This window comes from Gymnoscopelus microlampas, assembly GCF_963454915.1.
Source record: "Gymnoscopelus microlampas genome assembly, chromosome: 12".
Classification (NCBI taxonomy): domain Eukaryota; kingdom Metazoa; phylum Chordata; class Actinopteri; order Myctophiformes; family Myctophidae; genus Gymnoscopelus; species Gymnoscopelus microlampas.
This window is the reverse complement of record NC_139949.1, coordinates 47426595-47442892: the sequence shown is the minus strand read 5'-3', so window position 1 is coordinate 47442892 and position 16298 is coordinate 47426595. Positions and strand designations below refer to the sequence as shown.

Sequence of the window (16298 nt, the reverse complement as noted above, 5' to 3'; positions counted from 1 at the left end):
AGCCGTCAGAGGGCTTAAGGAGCTCTTAATCTGATCATTAGAGGGTTATTTACAGAAGAGAACACAACTAACCAACAACCCTCCGCCGTGTTCCTTTACAACTCACACTTTTGTTTATTTATTGGACTGGTGAAACTTTTTTGTTTGTTTGTAGTTATTTATTTAATAGCCAGTTAATTAATTAATTAATTGATTGCATAGCCTGTTTATTTATTTATCAGCCTATATCTCCTCATCAGACAGACAGCCGTCCTACACAGTGTGTGTGTAACCACAGCCACAGGGTGATGGAGGCTCCAGAGCATTTCGACGAGCGGCCCAGCCGGAACAGCGCGAGGATGAACGGGGTGCAGAGCCCCACGCACAGCGCCCACTGCAGCCTGATGTACCGGACGTCCCGCAGCCTGAAGGCCCTGAGCGGGGAGAAGCGGGCCAAGAAGGTGCGCTTCTACCGCAACGGGGACCGCTACTTCCCCGGCATCGCGTACGCCGTGTCCGCCGACCGCTTCCGCACGATGGACGCGCTGCTGGCCGAGCTGACCCGCTGCCTGTCCGACAACGTGCACCTGGCGCAGGGGGTCCGCACCATCTACACCCTGGACGGGGCCAAGAAGGTCACCGGCGTCGACCAGCTGCTGGAAGGTAAAGAAAAGACCCATTAACCCATTAAGACCTGAGGCAGTTTTCTGAAAAAAAAAAAAAAAAACTATGTTGCTTTATGTTCTCAAACGTTTTCATGTCAAGGACCCCCAAAATCGCTTTAAAAATATATATTCATAAGTAAAAGTATCAATACTGCAATGTGGAAACACTCTCTTTGCAAGTAAAAGTCCCAGAATTCAAAATTTTGTTGAGTAAAAGTACAAAAGTATTTGTATCAAAATGTACCATCTCACACGTTTTCAAATGTATACAAATATTTTGAAAATAGTAGATCTACAAGCTCACAATGCCACGAATTGTGAGCTTGTAGATCGGCTATTTTCAAATGGCCATATACAAAAAAGTACAATATTTGTCTCTGAGATAGAGTGAGATAGAGTAGTGGAGTAGAAGTAATTGTACTGAAATTTGGAAATACTCCAGTAAAGTAAAAAATACCTCAAAATGTAACTTTACTTAAGTACAGTACTTCAGTAAATTGCAATGAAATAGTTAACTTAGAAATACAAACCATCTCTCTTGTGTGTGTGTGTGTGTGTGTGTGTGTGTGTGTGTGTGTGTGTGTGTGTGTGTGTGTGTGTGTGTGTGTGTGTGTGTGTGTGTGTGTGTGTGTGTGTGTGTGTGTGTGTGTGTGTGTGTGTGTGTGTGTGCGCGCGCCTGAAATACCAGTCAAAATGACATGACTTTGGTAGCGGTTTATCTTGTATAGGTACCTTGCCATGATGTAACTCCAAATATTGATCATTTGAGATGTAACAGTAGGCCTACATTCCAAACGTGGGGGTTTAAGGTCGACCATTGTCTTTGTGATACAATAGCTTATCAGCTGACTTCATGCACCTTGACTCTCACTGCTTATCTTGCTATTACCCTGCTTGAGAGTCAGACAGCCTGTCATGTGTATGATCTCTGTGCTAATGGTCCCTCAGCCCTGCATGTTTTCTTACACGTCATGTTGGTGGAGAACCAGTGATTTTGATGTTACTGCCATGCCTAGTTTACCTGCCATAGAAGAGCATTTGAGGCTGAGCTATAGATAGTTTTGAATGTACTACAGACTCATTTGAATATCTTCCTCTGATCGTGACATGCCACCCACTAAAAATAATGGCCAATCCAGCTAACGAGCATGCATGGCAAAGACGGGTCTCTCCTCCTCTCCCTGTTATCACTACTAGTGTGATTCAGATGAAGAAAGAAACGGGGCAGAAAGAAAGGAACCTTCTAGGGGGTCATAAAAGATGCATTCAACAAGAGAAGCTGTGTACATCTTGAAGAAAATGTGGTCGGCTAGCTAGCCGACTGTTGAACCTGCAGCAACTGTTACTTATTGCTATCACCCAGATGTTGGATGGCTGCCCTGTGTGTGGTACAGCCAGACTGATATACAGTGTATAGTACCTTTTATTATATAGTATTATTAGTAGCAAACTTCATATGGAAACATACCCTTAAAAAATGATATGAACACAAAAATAACCACATAAAAGTACAAACCGGTACAAACATGCTCATGTAGTAACATGCTCAAGCAGGGTGCAAACATTAACATTGAAATACAGTACTACATGCACATGCATTTTTAATGCATCAATTAATATCAATGCTTTAGATACAGGTTTGCAATAACGGTTGTTAAGATATGTTAAAATATGGAGATAAGAGGTTTCTGCCCGACAGCAACAATATGTTACAGGCAGGCCTACTTACAGTATGGTAAACTATATACCGTAGATCTGCCATGATGGGCACACTAGGCAAGCTTGATGCTATGTAGACTACTAAGGTAAGTAGGTTTACTTGAGTATAAAATAAATTAAGTTACCTGAAACTGAAAATGAAGCAGTTTTATGTAGCAACCTCAGACTGGCTCCATTTAAGTATTCACAGCATGGAGTGCGTCTCTGAGATGATGCTATCAACCAGCCTATTGTAAATGTAATCATCTATGAACCTGTATGTAAACAATGCTCTCAAGATATTTGATACAAGCCCCTTTCAAGCTGTTGCAAAGGTTGATCCGAGGCGTCTGCCTAATAAGACATGAGATCAGATAAAATGGACAGTCTCTGATGTGAAATTGGGTCGTTACTGTAGCTGCTTGAAAGTCCTTCTTTTCATGAATAAAATATGATTTTGTCCAATCTGTATGGTAGAGTATGTTAATGCAATATAACTTATACGATTGGGGTGGTTGTATTTTGGCTCCGTGCTCTTCTATTGAGACATTTAGATTGTGCGTGCCAAAAGTCATGTCTCACACAGGATCTGATCACCAATTTGGACCTGATGGTCAATATCCAATGTATCCCCTGAGCAAGCAGGCAGGCTCTATTAGCTCAATGGTAAAAAATGTCAGCACTTGCCCAGGAAACCGGGTTCAAATCCGGGGTAGAAGAGGAAAGTTACTGTACATAGTGCACCACAAGACAGGATTTGCACAGAGCTACAGTAAAGGCTTTAGCTGCAGAAAAGAAGTGCATGTGTTCTTGTACATGGTCTTGATATGCAAAGAGTCCAGTTTGTTCCTGTTCGCCTGTTTACCAGAGAAGCTTGCGGCTAACGATGGGAAATGTGAAAGTGCATAGACCATGATCCCACACATCTTTAACCACATCGGTTGGCTACTAAAGCTAATGGCTTTAATTGGCTACTAAAAGTCGAGCAACAAGTACCAAAATCATGGCCCTGCGTCTTGTTACTGTCTGTGCCTCGAACCCACTTTTACATGATTCCGTTTCTCTGTTCACACGGGCTACTGCCTTCTTTACCTTGTGACTTAGTCATTCTTACCCATTACCCATTGAAACCGGAAAAGCATCTAGCAACATAAGTCTTTCAGAAAACTGTTAGGATTTAGTTTGGAACAGTGGTTCTCAAAAATAGCACATCTACAAGCTCACAGCGCGTCACTTCGTGCTGCGTTGCGAGCTTGTACCTCTGCTATTTTAGATTTTTTTTTTTTTTTAAACCTTGAAATTATTTTTATAATTTTGAAATTTTCAACACAAATCTCCTCTTCTGGGGGTCCCTGGCACAAAACATTTTCAGATGGGGGGGTCCTTGGCATGAAAACTGCTGGTTTAGCAGGCATTTTGTAGAATCATTAATGGGTTAAAAAGATTGACCCTTTCAGAAATGAAAAAGTGCCGGTCTGTAATTTATTCCCTTCTTCTCCCAATACCCCAACCCCCCCCCCCCTACTGCTCCCAGGTGAGAGCTACGTGTGCGGCTCCGTCGAGGCCTACAAGAAGCTGGACTACACCAAGAACGTCAACCCCAATTGGTCGGTCAACGTCAAGGCGCCGTCGGCGAGCTCCCGCGCGCCCCCCTCCCTGGCCAGCAGCAGCAGCACCATGGCCGGGGAGATCAAGGACTTCATCCGTCCCAAGCTGGTCACCATCGTGCGGAGCGGCGTGAAGCCCAGGAAAGCCGTGAGGATCCTGCTCAACAAGAAGACGGCGCACTCCTACGAGCAGGTGCTGAGCGACATCACGGACGCCATCAAGCTGGACTGCGGCGTGGTCCGGAAGATCTACACCATGGAGGGAAAGCTGGTGAGCAAAATTCTGACATATTTTATACGTGTTTGAAAATATATTTTCAGTGTATGTTGGCCGATTGCGACGTATTTTCTGCGCGGTGGCGCAGTCGGTAGCATTGTCGCCTCACAGCTAGAAGGTCCTGGGTTCGATTCCCGCCGGGGACGCTGTGGGCGCTGGGGGCGTGTCCTCTCCATGCGCTACATCCAACCGGGGACACTCCCCCCTGTCAGGTGATAAGAAGCGGCTTGCTAGCTCCTCATGCACTGAAGGAGGCATGAGCTCAGTTCTGGCTCTCTCTAGGCTGTCCATGGAAATGCTAACATGGTGCATTGCAAAGTGTCTTCCCCATTGTTTGCTACCATCTCAGAAAACCAATACCTCAACTAGTAAGCAGAAGAGTTGTCATTTTGCAGACACAGCGTGGTACGATGTTTCAAGTAGAGATCTGTCGAACTTTATAATAGCGCATGGCATGCCGAGTTCTGAATGGGTTTTACAATGGCAACCATCAACTGCTAATTGGCAGCGAGCTTCAAAGTGTGTGGGTTTTGTTTATTTTAAGCTGAAGGAACTCGGCTTCAGCTTTTGCCACTACCGTATGGTGACATGTTCTACAGGAACTAGAATGAACTGGAATAGATCTGCCAACTGGTTAAGGTTTGGTTGCCATGGACTTTGTATGAATGAAGAAGGAATTAAACAAAACAATCTTCTCCCACGGTGGCTTTGCTGCTGCTGGTACATAAAGGAGCATGATGTAAATGGAAGGATGCAAGGTACAGACCTATAGAAAGACTAGTGCAGATAAATATTACATGAGCTTACTCTATTTTTCACATAGTGCCCTCTTTAAAAGACTGACCTGGTGTTTGTGTAGTGTACACACAAGACTATATAAGAGAGAGGGAGAGAGAGAGAGGCCATGGTTCATGGTCAAGCGACCATATGTTTATATTGAGAGAGGAACCATCACCACGCAGTTGTGTGCCGGTGTCGCTCACTAAAGTGTGTGTGTGTGTGTGTGTGTGTGTGTGTGTGTGTGTGTGTGTGTGTGTGTGTGTGTGTGTGTGTGTGTGTGTGTGTGTGTGTGTGTGTGTGTGTGTGTGTGTGTGTGTGTGTGTGTGTGTGTGTGTGTGTGTGTGTGTGTGTGTGTGTGTGTGTGTGTGTGCGTGCGTGCGTGATGGGTGGTCTCAGGATTGTAGGTTGTTAGTGTGACAGGCTTAATCTTTACTCCATCAACACGTCACACCGCAACACGCTGTCTGTCTGGATGACTATCGTTCAGTAATCAACGACAGACACTCGTCTCATCAGAATGATACAGTCAAACAGATTGGGTTTTATGACAGAATGATACAGTCAAACAGATTGGGTTTTATGGAGGCCTTCCATCATCTTGTGTCCTAGAACAACATCTCCTACAGGATGACTAATGTTTGTGCAGACAAAAACTAAAGGCTCTTCACAAATGAGAGAACGAGGCAACCAGGTGCTCACCGGAGACGTAATAGTAGTCAGAAAAGTTAAAATGGTGAAAGGTGCTCCTGGACGGGATAAAACATCAGATAAGAAAATGAGAGATCCGGGCACTCGGAAGTTAAAAGAGGGAACAGCCTTTATTTAATACAACGCCAACACGTTTCAACCCAAAGCGGTAATATAAAAGTTGCAACAGGAAACAGAAGTTTGAGTGGTTGTCCGGGGTCCTGTTAAATCTAGTGTTGATTTTGACAGCAAATTCTGTTTCACTTTTAGTCTTTTGAATCAATTTCCATTTAGTTTTAGTCATATTTTAGTCACCTGAAATATTTTACTGTTGGTCTCGTTTTAGTGGACTAAATATCATAAGATTATAGTCGACTAAATCTACAGTTGATTTAGTCGACTAAAATCTATTGCCTTGATGGCGTTGTAATGACCGATTTTACCCTTGGTTGCATGCTGAAAACAGCCGATCTACAAGTTCACGCGTTGTGAGCTTGTAGATCTGCTATTTTCAGAGCGCAACACCTGAGCACAACCAAGCATAAAATGACTTGTCTTTTAGTTCCACTGGATCTCTTCTCCACTAGTCCCTCACTAACATGTTAGTCTAGTTTTTATTTTGTTGACGAAATTGTCAATATGTTTAGTCTTAGTTTTCGTCATCGTAGCTTAGTTTTTATTTAGTGTTTGTCAGTGAAAAAAGGTAGTCGGTGAACGTTTTTCGGCATAGTTTTAGTCGACGAAATCAACACTGGTTAAATTTGTCTTGGATCAGTGATTAGTGTTGTTGTGTATGGCTGCTAACATACCATGCTGTCCTAGTTCATGGGTCTGCAGTTCTGCTGTTCATTATATTGTTTGGTTAACTTAAAACGTTTTTTTTTGTTAAAAGGTTAAAGCTCTATATTGTAGTAATCATTACTATAGAGTGTTTGTTCAATACAATTCGTATCCCGACCTGATGATAGTGCATTTTCTGTTCAATCAAGAGCCGGAGGGATGGGGGAGACCCCTGTTACTGAACAAACACTCAACAAACAATGAGTACTCTCCGTTTTTACAGAAGGGGACAGCTGATTGATTGATTGATTGATTGATTGTCTACAGAACATGTTTGTTAGAGTCAAAAGTTATGCTATATAGGCTACATTTCGGCCATTTGAAAATAGCAGATCTACAAGCTCACAATGCGTCGCATCGCGACCCATTGTGAGCTTGTAGATCGACTATTTTCAAAAGATTTGTATACATTTGCAAACTTGTGAAATGGGGCATTCTGCGTAATGAGTAGCCTACTTTCTACCTTTGGTACTTTAAGTACATTTTGATACCAATACTTTTGTACTTTTACCCAAGCACATTTTGAATTCCGGACTTGTACTTGTAACAGAGTATTTCTACATTGGGTACTTTTCCCACCACTGATGGCTACAAAATGACGTCGCTGAGCAGCAGTGATAAGTGGTGAGGTTGTCACCTCAGCACAACTATAGCTGTTTTTACTTCTCACCCACCCCACCCCACCCCACCGGAACCAGAGGGAGGCGGGGTCGACCCTCAAAGGAGTATGATGGTGTCTCATCAATAATGAACTTAATAGGAAGAAAGGGTGGGTGGCTGGATGGATGGATGGATGGATGGATGGATGGATGGCTAAAATTGGCGCATGTAGGGGCCTTAAGCACCACTTGTATTTTGAGGTCTGTCCCTGTTCTCTGCGTCCCCACAGAAGTAGATCAATCACGGCGACCCACATGACTCACACAGCTCACCTCACCGTTGCTGAGCTCATGTTGGCACATTAGTGTCATTGGCAGTGGTGTAAAGTAACTAAAGTACATTTACTTAAGTACTGGACTTAAGTACACTTTTGAGGTATTTCTTTTTTTTTTACTTCAGTGGAGTATTTCCAATTTTCAATACTTTTACTCCACTAGATCTCTGAGGAAAATATTGTACTTTTACTTTTCACCCGACGTTATTCTTACCTCTATTATGACGTTATGATATCCTAAAACGAGTGGTACAGTACAGAAATTCCATAACTCCATAACGGAACCGCCACAGATAAAAACCCGCGCCAATAGAGCGCCGAAGTCTGACGTAATTTACACATCCTAGGTTTGTCTACCTGGTTCGTGGTTTTCCACCCCCATTCTGAATCCCATAGACGTATTTAATATTGCGTCAAATAAGAACTGTGGTCCAAAAATAAACAAATGACCCCGGCGGTTTGACTCTTATGGATATGAAGCATCAACTGACGGTGAAAAAACGATAATGTTACTTCTGCCGAATTAGTTACGTTTTCGCCAGAAACAGACTGTATCAAATATAAGTGACTGACTATCATAAACGATACAGAACCTCCTCCCTGACAATATCGCCGAGACAGTTTGTTTATTTTTGGACCACAATTCTTATATGAGACGATTCTATGATGACCCAATGTTATTCTCCATAGAGAAATTACTTTACGAACCTGGGGATGAACGAGTGACGTCAGGACTTCTGTACTCTATGGTTCTTGCTTTAAATCGCGTATTTTAATAGCTTTTTTCTTTCTTTTCTGGAGAGATCTGATGTAGCCTATACAGTCAGAGAACATTATGCAACCTGTCGTTCTTGAATGCGCTCGAGCGTATAAGCCGCGCTTTGACGACACTACCGGAGGTGTGACCGGAAGCTTGAACTGTGACAGCTTGAACTGTGTACATTAAACGTAATGTATACCAGCTCAGTGGCCGTGTGGTTAAGAGTGTCCGCCGTCCGATTTGGGTGTCAGGGTTCAATTCCCCAGCCGGGTCACACCAAAGACTATAAAAATGGGATCCAATGCCTCCCTGCTTGGCACGCATATAGTGTCAAGGTTTGGATTGGGGGCAAGCAGGGTTGCCAGATCTGCTTATTATAATTTCCCCGCAAGATTTTATTTGAAAATAGCCGATCTACAAGCTCACAACGCGTCGCGCTGTGAGCTTGTAGATCTGCTATTTTCTAAATAGCTGATGTATATGTTAAAGTGCTCATGTGGCCCATAGTCGCTTCTTTTGGGCTGGTTTTCCTAGACGTGGTTGCTTGTTTCTCTCACAGAATCTGGCAACACTGCTCACATTGTGTACTTAAGTAAAAGTAGCAATACCACAATGTAGAAATACTTTGTAACAAGTAAAAGTATACCAGTATGCAAAATGTACTTGAGAAAAAGTACAAAAGCATTAGCATCAAAATATACTTAAAAGTATAAGTGTACTCATTATGCACAATGTCCCATTTCACAAGTTATCATATGCATAAAATCCTTTGAAACTAGCCGATCTACAAGCTCACAACACGTCACAAAACGACGCGTTGTGAGCTTGTAGATCAGTATATATATACAGTATATGTCTGAAGTGGTTTATGTATGTTTTTTTTTATAGTAATAGAACAATCTACAAAGTAACTAAGATTCTCAGATAATTGTAGTGGAGTAAAAGTACGATATTTTCCTCTGACATAGAAGTAAAAGTATTGAAAATGGGAAATACTCCAGTAAAGTAAAAAATGCCTCAAAATTGTACTTAAGTACAGCACTTGAGTACATGTACTTAGTTACTTTCCAGCTCTGACATCAAGCTGCCTCACGCTACAGAAACAGGAGATAGACTCCTGCCCGTATATGGGCCACATTGTTCTACTTACTGTACTTACTGTACTTACTGTACTTACAGCACAGTGAGTTTTCTTGAGTCTTCATTACACAATACTCTTTGATGATCGCTTTGAATCTCGCCCCTGGCGAATAGAGTACCGAAGTCCTGACGTCACTCGTTCATCCCCTGGGTCGTAAGGTCTCTATGGAGAATAACATTGGAGAATCTTCTCATATAAGAATTGTGGTCCAAAAATAAACAAACTGTCTCTGCGATATTGTCAGGGAGGTGGCTCTGTGCCGTTTATGTCACTCATATTTCAAACGGTCTGTTTCTGGCGAAAACGTAACTAATTTGATGGAAGTAACATTAGCGTTTTCTCACCGTGGGTTGATGCTTCATATCCATGTGAGTCAAACCGCCGGGATCATTTGTTTATTTTTGGAACACAGTTCTTATTTGACGCGATATTAAACACGTCTATGGGAATTCAGAATAAACGCTGTACTTGAAGTGCATTTTCATGCCAATACATTTTTACTTTTACTCAAGTAAATCTTGAATTCCGGACTTTTACTTGTAACAGAGTACTTCTACATTGCAGTATTGATACTTTTACTTAAGCAAAACATTTGAGTACTTTTTCCACCACTGCAGAAAACAGAAAATACCCTAGCATAGAGCCCTGAGGGTTAAAAACAAATCCAAATGGTCAAAAGGAAATACTAATTTAAATACATGGAAATTGCAAAACAGTAATAACCTTGATTAGGGGGGATTAGAGACCTATTTTTTTTCCTTCTTTTTTTGCACAATGCTAACCCGCTCCACAAACATTGGGTTAGCATTAGCTGTAGAGATTATAGACTGCTACACAATGAGTGCTGCCCCCCCCCCCCCCCCCCCCAGTTTAGCCGCTACACCCCCTGGTGTGATTGGAATCTAAGACTATTATGTGAGGGCTATTTTTAGACCCAGCATCGATCGGGCCCGTCGGCATGGTAACGCACACACTCTGCCACATGGGACTGCCTAGGCTGGGTGCATGTCTGCCTGCACGACCAACTCATCCCTTGCGTGTGCGTGTGCGTGATATTATAATGTTTAGACTGATGATGATAGGTTCTATGATCCTAGATTACTGAGGCACTACACTGTCTCTATGCGTTTGATGCACAGTATTACCTTGTGTTTACCTTGCTTACTGTAAATCGCTCTGGATTACAGTAAGAGCGTCTTCTCTTAATGCCTAAATTGTAAAGTGTGTGTGTGTGTGTGTGTGTGTGTGCGCGTACGTACGTGTGCACACATCTACCTACACCTACAACCATGTATATGCATGTGAGTTGGTTTGTGTGTGTGCACGCGCACACCTCTGCATTTATGTGTATGTGTTTAACCCAGGGGTCTTCAACGTTTTCTGGCCAAGGACCCCCTAGCTGAGAGAGAGATGAAGCAGGGAACCCCTCTATATTGTATAACATTGTGTTTCAGATTAAAATTCTACCAAAACGTGGTCTGCTCTGTTTGCCCTCTACACCTATTACTCTTTGCCAAAAAATAGCCGATCGCTAGGGTTCAAGTGGTTTAGGTAAAAAAGAAAAAAAACATATCGAACAAAGATTTGGCGGACCCCCTGTAGTAACTCTGAGGACCCCCTAGGGGTCCCGGACCCCCTGTTGAAGACCCCTGGTTTAACCACATTATCCTTGGAATCGCTATTTTGGGCATATGTCATTATAAGTAAAAGATATTCAAACATGAGTGAGTGAGAGTTGGGGAAGGAGTGAATGTGCATCAATAGAAAGGACAGGCGTAGAGGTGTTTTGTGAGGGTTTGACGTTGTGCTCTGTGCGCTGTTTCATGCATACGAACTTAAAGACGCTTTTTTTGTGAAAGGTCACAATAAACACCAGATAAGCTCACGGCAAATTCAAAACCCCATTAAAATGGGGCTAATCCATAATCAATTGGGCGAGAGAGAGAAAGAGAGATTTAGGCATTTTTGCCTAAATTAATGTATAAATAAATATAGAATTAATATTTGACTTACCTCTCCTGCACATTGTTTTAGTTTTTTAATTCCTAATTTCTATTTAGTATTTTAACCCCATTTATTGTTCTGTTCTGCATTTTTGTAGAAAAGGAATGGATGAATTATATGAATGAATTCTTTATGAACCACATGAACCCTGGTGCAAACATGCAGTGAAAATAGCCCTACAAGCTCACAACGTGTCGATGTAGATCGGCTAGTTGAACTTTTGAAAATTTGAAAATGTGTTTAAAAATAGTCAAAAATGGCAAAGAAGTTTAGGGATAATGGGTAAGGCACTGGTGAAAATAGGGCCCTTATGTCCAGTTCTCTAAGATGACAGGGGTTTAAGTGGTTAATGGAGGAAGGAAGGAAGGAGGGATGGAATGAATTACGGAAGGTAGGATGGGAAGTGTAGAAGGAGGGAGGAAAGGAGTAGATTATGTATGCATTCCATACTGTTAATGACATGTGGAGCAAGCAGCTAAGCTACAGTGTATCGGGTTATAAGCTGGAGGTAATTACCTGAGAGCATGCTGGGATAAGGTGTCATGACACTGGCATTATGTATAACGTGCGTGTGCGTGTGCGTGTGCGTGTGTGTGTGTGCGTGTGCGTGTGCGTGTGCGTGTGCGTGTGCGTGTGCGCGTGCGCGTGTGCGTGTGTGTGTGTGTGTGTGTGTGTGTGAGAGAGTGATGTCATCTCTGAGTCCTCTCAGTCATTGAGCCTGTGGCTGAAGTGGGTTTCTGGGTCTTGACTCTTGACAGCATGTAGACTTCAGCTCCATGTAGGCCTATAGTGAGAGGGGAGTGAGGGAGGGGATGGGGGGGGGCTGCATTCATTAACCTCTGTACTTAGGCCAGAGGCAGTAGGAAAACTGTACGTTCAGTCAGGAACACTCACGTCAAAGTAGATTTAACCATTTATTGCAAAGTAATGGAATACAGTTAAGCTTGGCGTTAAAGGCTCCACTCTTGGAGATATTCCCTGAATTTTGTCCAAGCAGCATGATAAGCAAAATCAGGGAATGCAAAGCAAAACCCCCATAGGGATACAATGTCAAACAATACATTGACATATTAGTGTGAATTATCAGATATAATGTATCACAAGTATTTGAGCCTATGCCAGACTCTGAAAAGGTGGAAGCTGGGATGGAGGAGGCAGCTAAGCAGCAGTGAAGCAGGCTGCAAGACAAGCAGAGAGACCTAGTGTGAATGCAAAGCCGTATTTAAAGGGACCTCCTTGTTAAGGTGTGAGCTCTGATTGGAGTATGAATGTGTGACGTAATGACCAGCAGAGCTGTCAATGGGGAATAGAAAGCTGATGTTCACATCAGCTGACTGACAGCTGATTACAGCTGAGGTGTGCAAGACTTCCGTGTCCTGCATGAACTAACGCTATGCTTCATTTCTAATCTTCTGCCCTACTCTCTCACTCACTCACTCACTCACTCACTCACTCACTCACTCACTCACTCACTCACTCACTCACTCACTCTATCACAGTTTCCCAAACACTGGGTTGGGACCCATTTGTGGGTCGTAGACACATTGTTGTGGGTCACGAGTAAATACCCCCTTTTTGGTTTCCTACATTTTGTTTTTAATTATAGTTATTTCAAACAGTTTGGGAACCACTGTACTATACTATATATATCAGTGGTTCTCAAAGTGGTGTCTGGGGACCCCCAGGGGTTCTTGAGGTGGTTCAAGGGAGGTCCCAATCAATAGTAGTTGATACAGCATCAAAATCAGTTAAATCACTTTAATCCTATACATTAGCGATTTGAAAATAGCCGATCTACAAGCTCACAACGTGTGTCACATGGCAAGCTTGGCGGTCCTTGACATGAAGAAGTTTGAGAACCACTGCTATATATGTGATGCTTTGGCCAGGAGAAATAAGCCACGCAGGTGCTCAATATTGATTAATTTCACATTTACAATTTGTAGTTTAAATGTTTGTTATCATTATTCTGGAGCTACTAGTGACTGACGATTGTCTTTGACAATCAGTGAAGTAAAAAAGTCATTATATAACAGTTATCCCAGAGCTGGCTTTGTAGTAGGACACTGGGAGTAGGCCAGCATGCGTAACGGAGCACACTGGGACGTGTTATGTCACCACTGTCCTTCTCAAAATAGAACAATGGGATTCAGGTCAAAAACTGGCTAAGTTGAACATTTGCTGAGCATCAGTGTCCTGTCTGCTCACTCTCTCTCTCTCTCTCTCTCTCTCTATCTCTCTCTCTTCCCCCCCCCCACCCCCCCACCCCCCCCCCCCCCCCCCCCTTGGGTCGCGCAGTGGCAAACAAAAAATAAAAAAAATAATAAATAAATAATAATTTTTTATATCAAGAAACGGTGAAAAAAGAGGGGAAAAATGGGGAAAAAAGTGAGGTAGTCACCAAAAAAAATCCCATAAAATATGGGGTCGTGGACTTGTGGTATAAAAAAGTTTGAGAACCCACAAAATACTTTTAAGAAGTAGTTAAAATAGCAGATTGACGTGCAGCGTGTTGTGAGCTTGTAGATCCGCTATTTTCTCTAGTATGGGTCCCGGGGGGACATCAAATTTATCTTTTTGGTCTTGAGCTAATAAAGAGTTTAGGAACCACTGCTCTATGTCACTCTGTCACTCTCTGTCAATCTCTATGTCACTCTATGTCACTCTATGTCAGTGGTTCTCAAACTTTTCAGGCCGTGACCCCCAAAATAATCGTATTTGAACTCCCCCACCCGACAAGCACCTTTTAGTTTGACACGGTTACACAGATACAAATTGTGAGCATGTAGATTGGCTATTTTCCAAATGTTTTACTTCTTTCTTAGGTAGTCTTTGACAATGTGGCCAATGTGAGACCATTGTTTCTCTCTTTCTTTCTCTCGCTCTCTATGTCACTCTCTCTGTCTTATTCTCTCTATCCTTCTCTTTAATTAAAGATATATCACTTCAGCTCTTGGATAACTCCACTTAGTGCTACAACATCAACTACTACTGCTTGTACTTCTATATATAACTGCTAGTAGGCTATACTGCTGTCATTGTGTGGCGTACCAATTTGTGCAAAGTGCGATGTGCAGCTAGCTTGTAATTACAGGAAAGGTGCAATAAACATGCAGGCTTTATGAGTGTTCCAGTGTCTTACTTCAGTTCCGTCCATTTGTAGTGACCAGCAGTGTTGCCAGATTTTGCGAGAGAAATAAGCAACCAGGTCTATGAAAACGAGGCCAAAAGAAGCGACTGTAGGCACTTTAAACCTATATACATTGGCTATTTTCAAACCAAATCTTGAAAAAAAAGTGTGTATATATTTTTTTTTTATAATTCTACAAAATATTAAAGTGTGTATATATATATATTTTTTATAATTCTACAAAATATTTTCAGATGGGGTTCCGTGGGCAAATAGGCTACATATAGATATTGGGGGTCCTTGACATGAAAATGTTTGAGAACCACTGGTTTCTTAACAACATTAGGAAGCAAGCCCAAATAAGCCAGTACACTTTAGAAACGAACCCAAAAAACAGCAACCAATATATAACTACCAATATTTACAAGCAACTTTACAGAAAAACAAGACCCAAAGTCACCTATAATAAGCAGACCTGGCAACGCTGGCGTCCAGGTGCAAAGCTTTGCCCCATGGGAGAGGGAGCTCAGGCTATCATGTGACATGGTTTGTGAATCAGACTCAAACTTGCGGCGCTGTGTCGCGAGCACATGATACTTAGGCTTTTGTCAGCTTTGCCTACAGAGCAGTAGCTACACTGCATGCTGTATAGTATATACTCTGTGTTTGGTGGTGTCATGTTTCTGTGTGTAATACGACCCAGTGCAGGAGTGTGGGTGGATGTATCAAATTCCAACCGCAATTTGCGTTATCGATTCCGGGGCAGTCTCAGGTCTCACTGGAACTCATCACTATGCATTTTTTTTAAAAAGACACATCTCTCTCTCTCTCCCTCTCCCTCTCTCTCTCTCTCTCTCTCTGTCTCTCTGTCTCTCTGTCTCTCTTCCCTACCTTTGTGGTCATTCAAATTCAGATCCAAAGGAGGGTCATGAATAACACATATGGTTGCTGTCGAGCAGAAACCTCTTATCTCCATATTCATTTTTTTTGTGTTTTTGGCGACGTGTTTTGAGCTTGTAGATCTGCTACTTTTGCTATTTGAATCCAGAAAAGTAACAGTTTTGGACATATGAGGTTCCACCCGACAGAGTAGAGATACATGTTAAACAAATATTGTACTTTTGCTCCACTACAATTATTTGAAAACTCAAGTGACTTGATATAGATATATATATAGATATAAATTATTACATTATCACATTAACCACTTTAGTCCTATTTTATACCTAGGCTATTTTCAAATAGCCGATCTACAAGCTCACAACGCGTCGCATCGCAACGTGTTGTGAGCTTGTAGATCTGCGATTTTCAAACTTTTTTGTACTTTTACTTGTGGTACTTTAAGTACATTTTGATACCAATACTTTTGTACTTTTACTCAAGTCAATTTTGAATTCCGGACTTTTACTTGCAACAGTAGAGTACTTCTACTATTGATACTTTTACTTCAATATTTGAGGACTTTTTCCACCACTGGTGGATATTGTGAAACTCTTTGTATTATACACTAGCATGGTGGGGCAGCTTCACCACTTCCTGTTGTGTGTGTGTGTGTGTGTGTGATGTCATCTGGTTGCCTAGGAACGGGGATACAGAGACGGGGAGGGGGGCGGGGTCATGGGCAGTGTGATCACAGAGATAAAGGATGTGGGCTAAGTGGCTTTAAGCCACACAGACATGGTGACGGGGCTATTATTACACCTACTGTACAGTACTGTACTGTACAGTAAGCTCTATATGCGGACACACACACACACACACACACACACACACACACACACACACACACACACACA

The 16298-nt window shown here is 42.3% G+C and overlaps 1 protein-coding gene across 2 annotated transcripts in view; it reads left to right on the top strand.

Moving 5' to 3' along the window:
- Nucleotides 1–287: 287 nt before the first annotated feature.
- The window catches only part of dclk1a (doublecortin-like kinase 1a), a gene marked incomplete at both ends in the record, with an annotated part of 117484 nt that continues 101473 nt past the window's right edge, over nt 288–16298 (top strand). For both annotated transcript variants that reach the window (XM_084074822.1, XM_084074821.1), the window contains 2 exons: nt 288–642; nt 3877–4220. In XM_084074822.1, the coding sequence (XP_083930948.1) occupies nt 288–642; nt 3877–4220 (699 nt within the window). The remainder of the gene's footprint in view (nt 643–3876; nt 4221–16298) is intronic.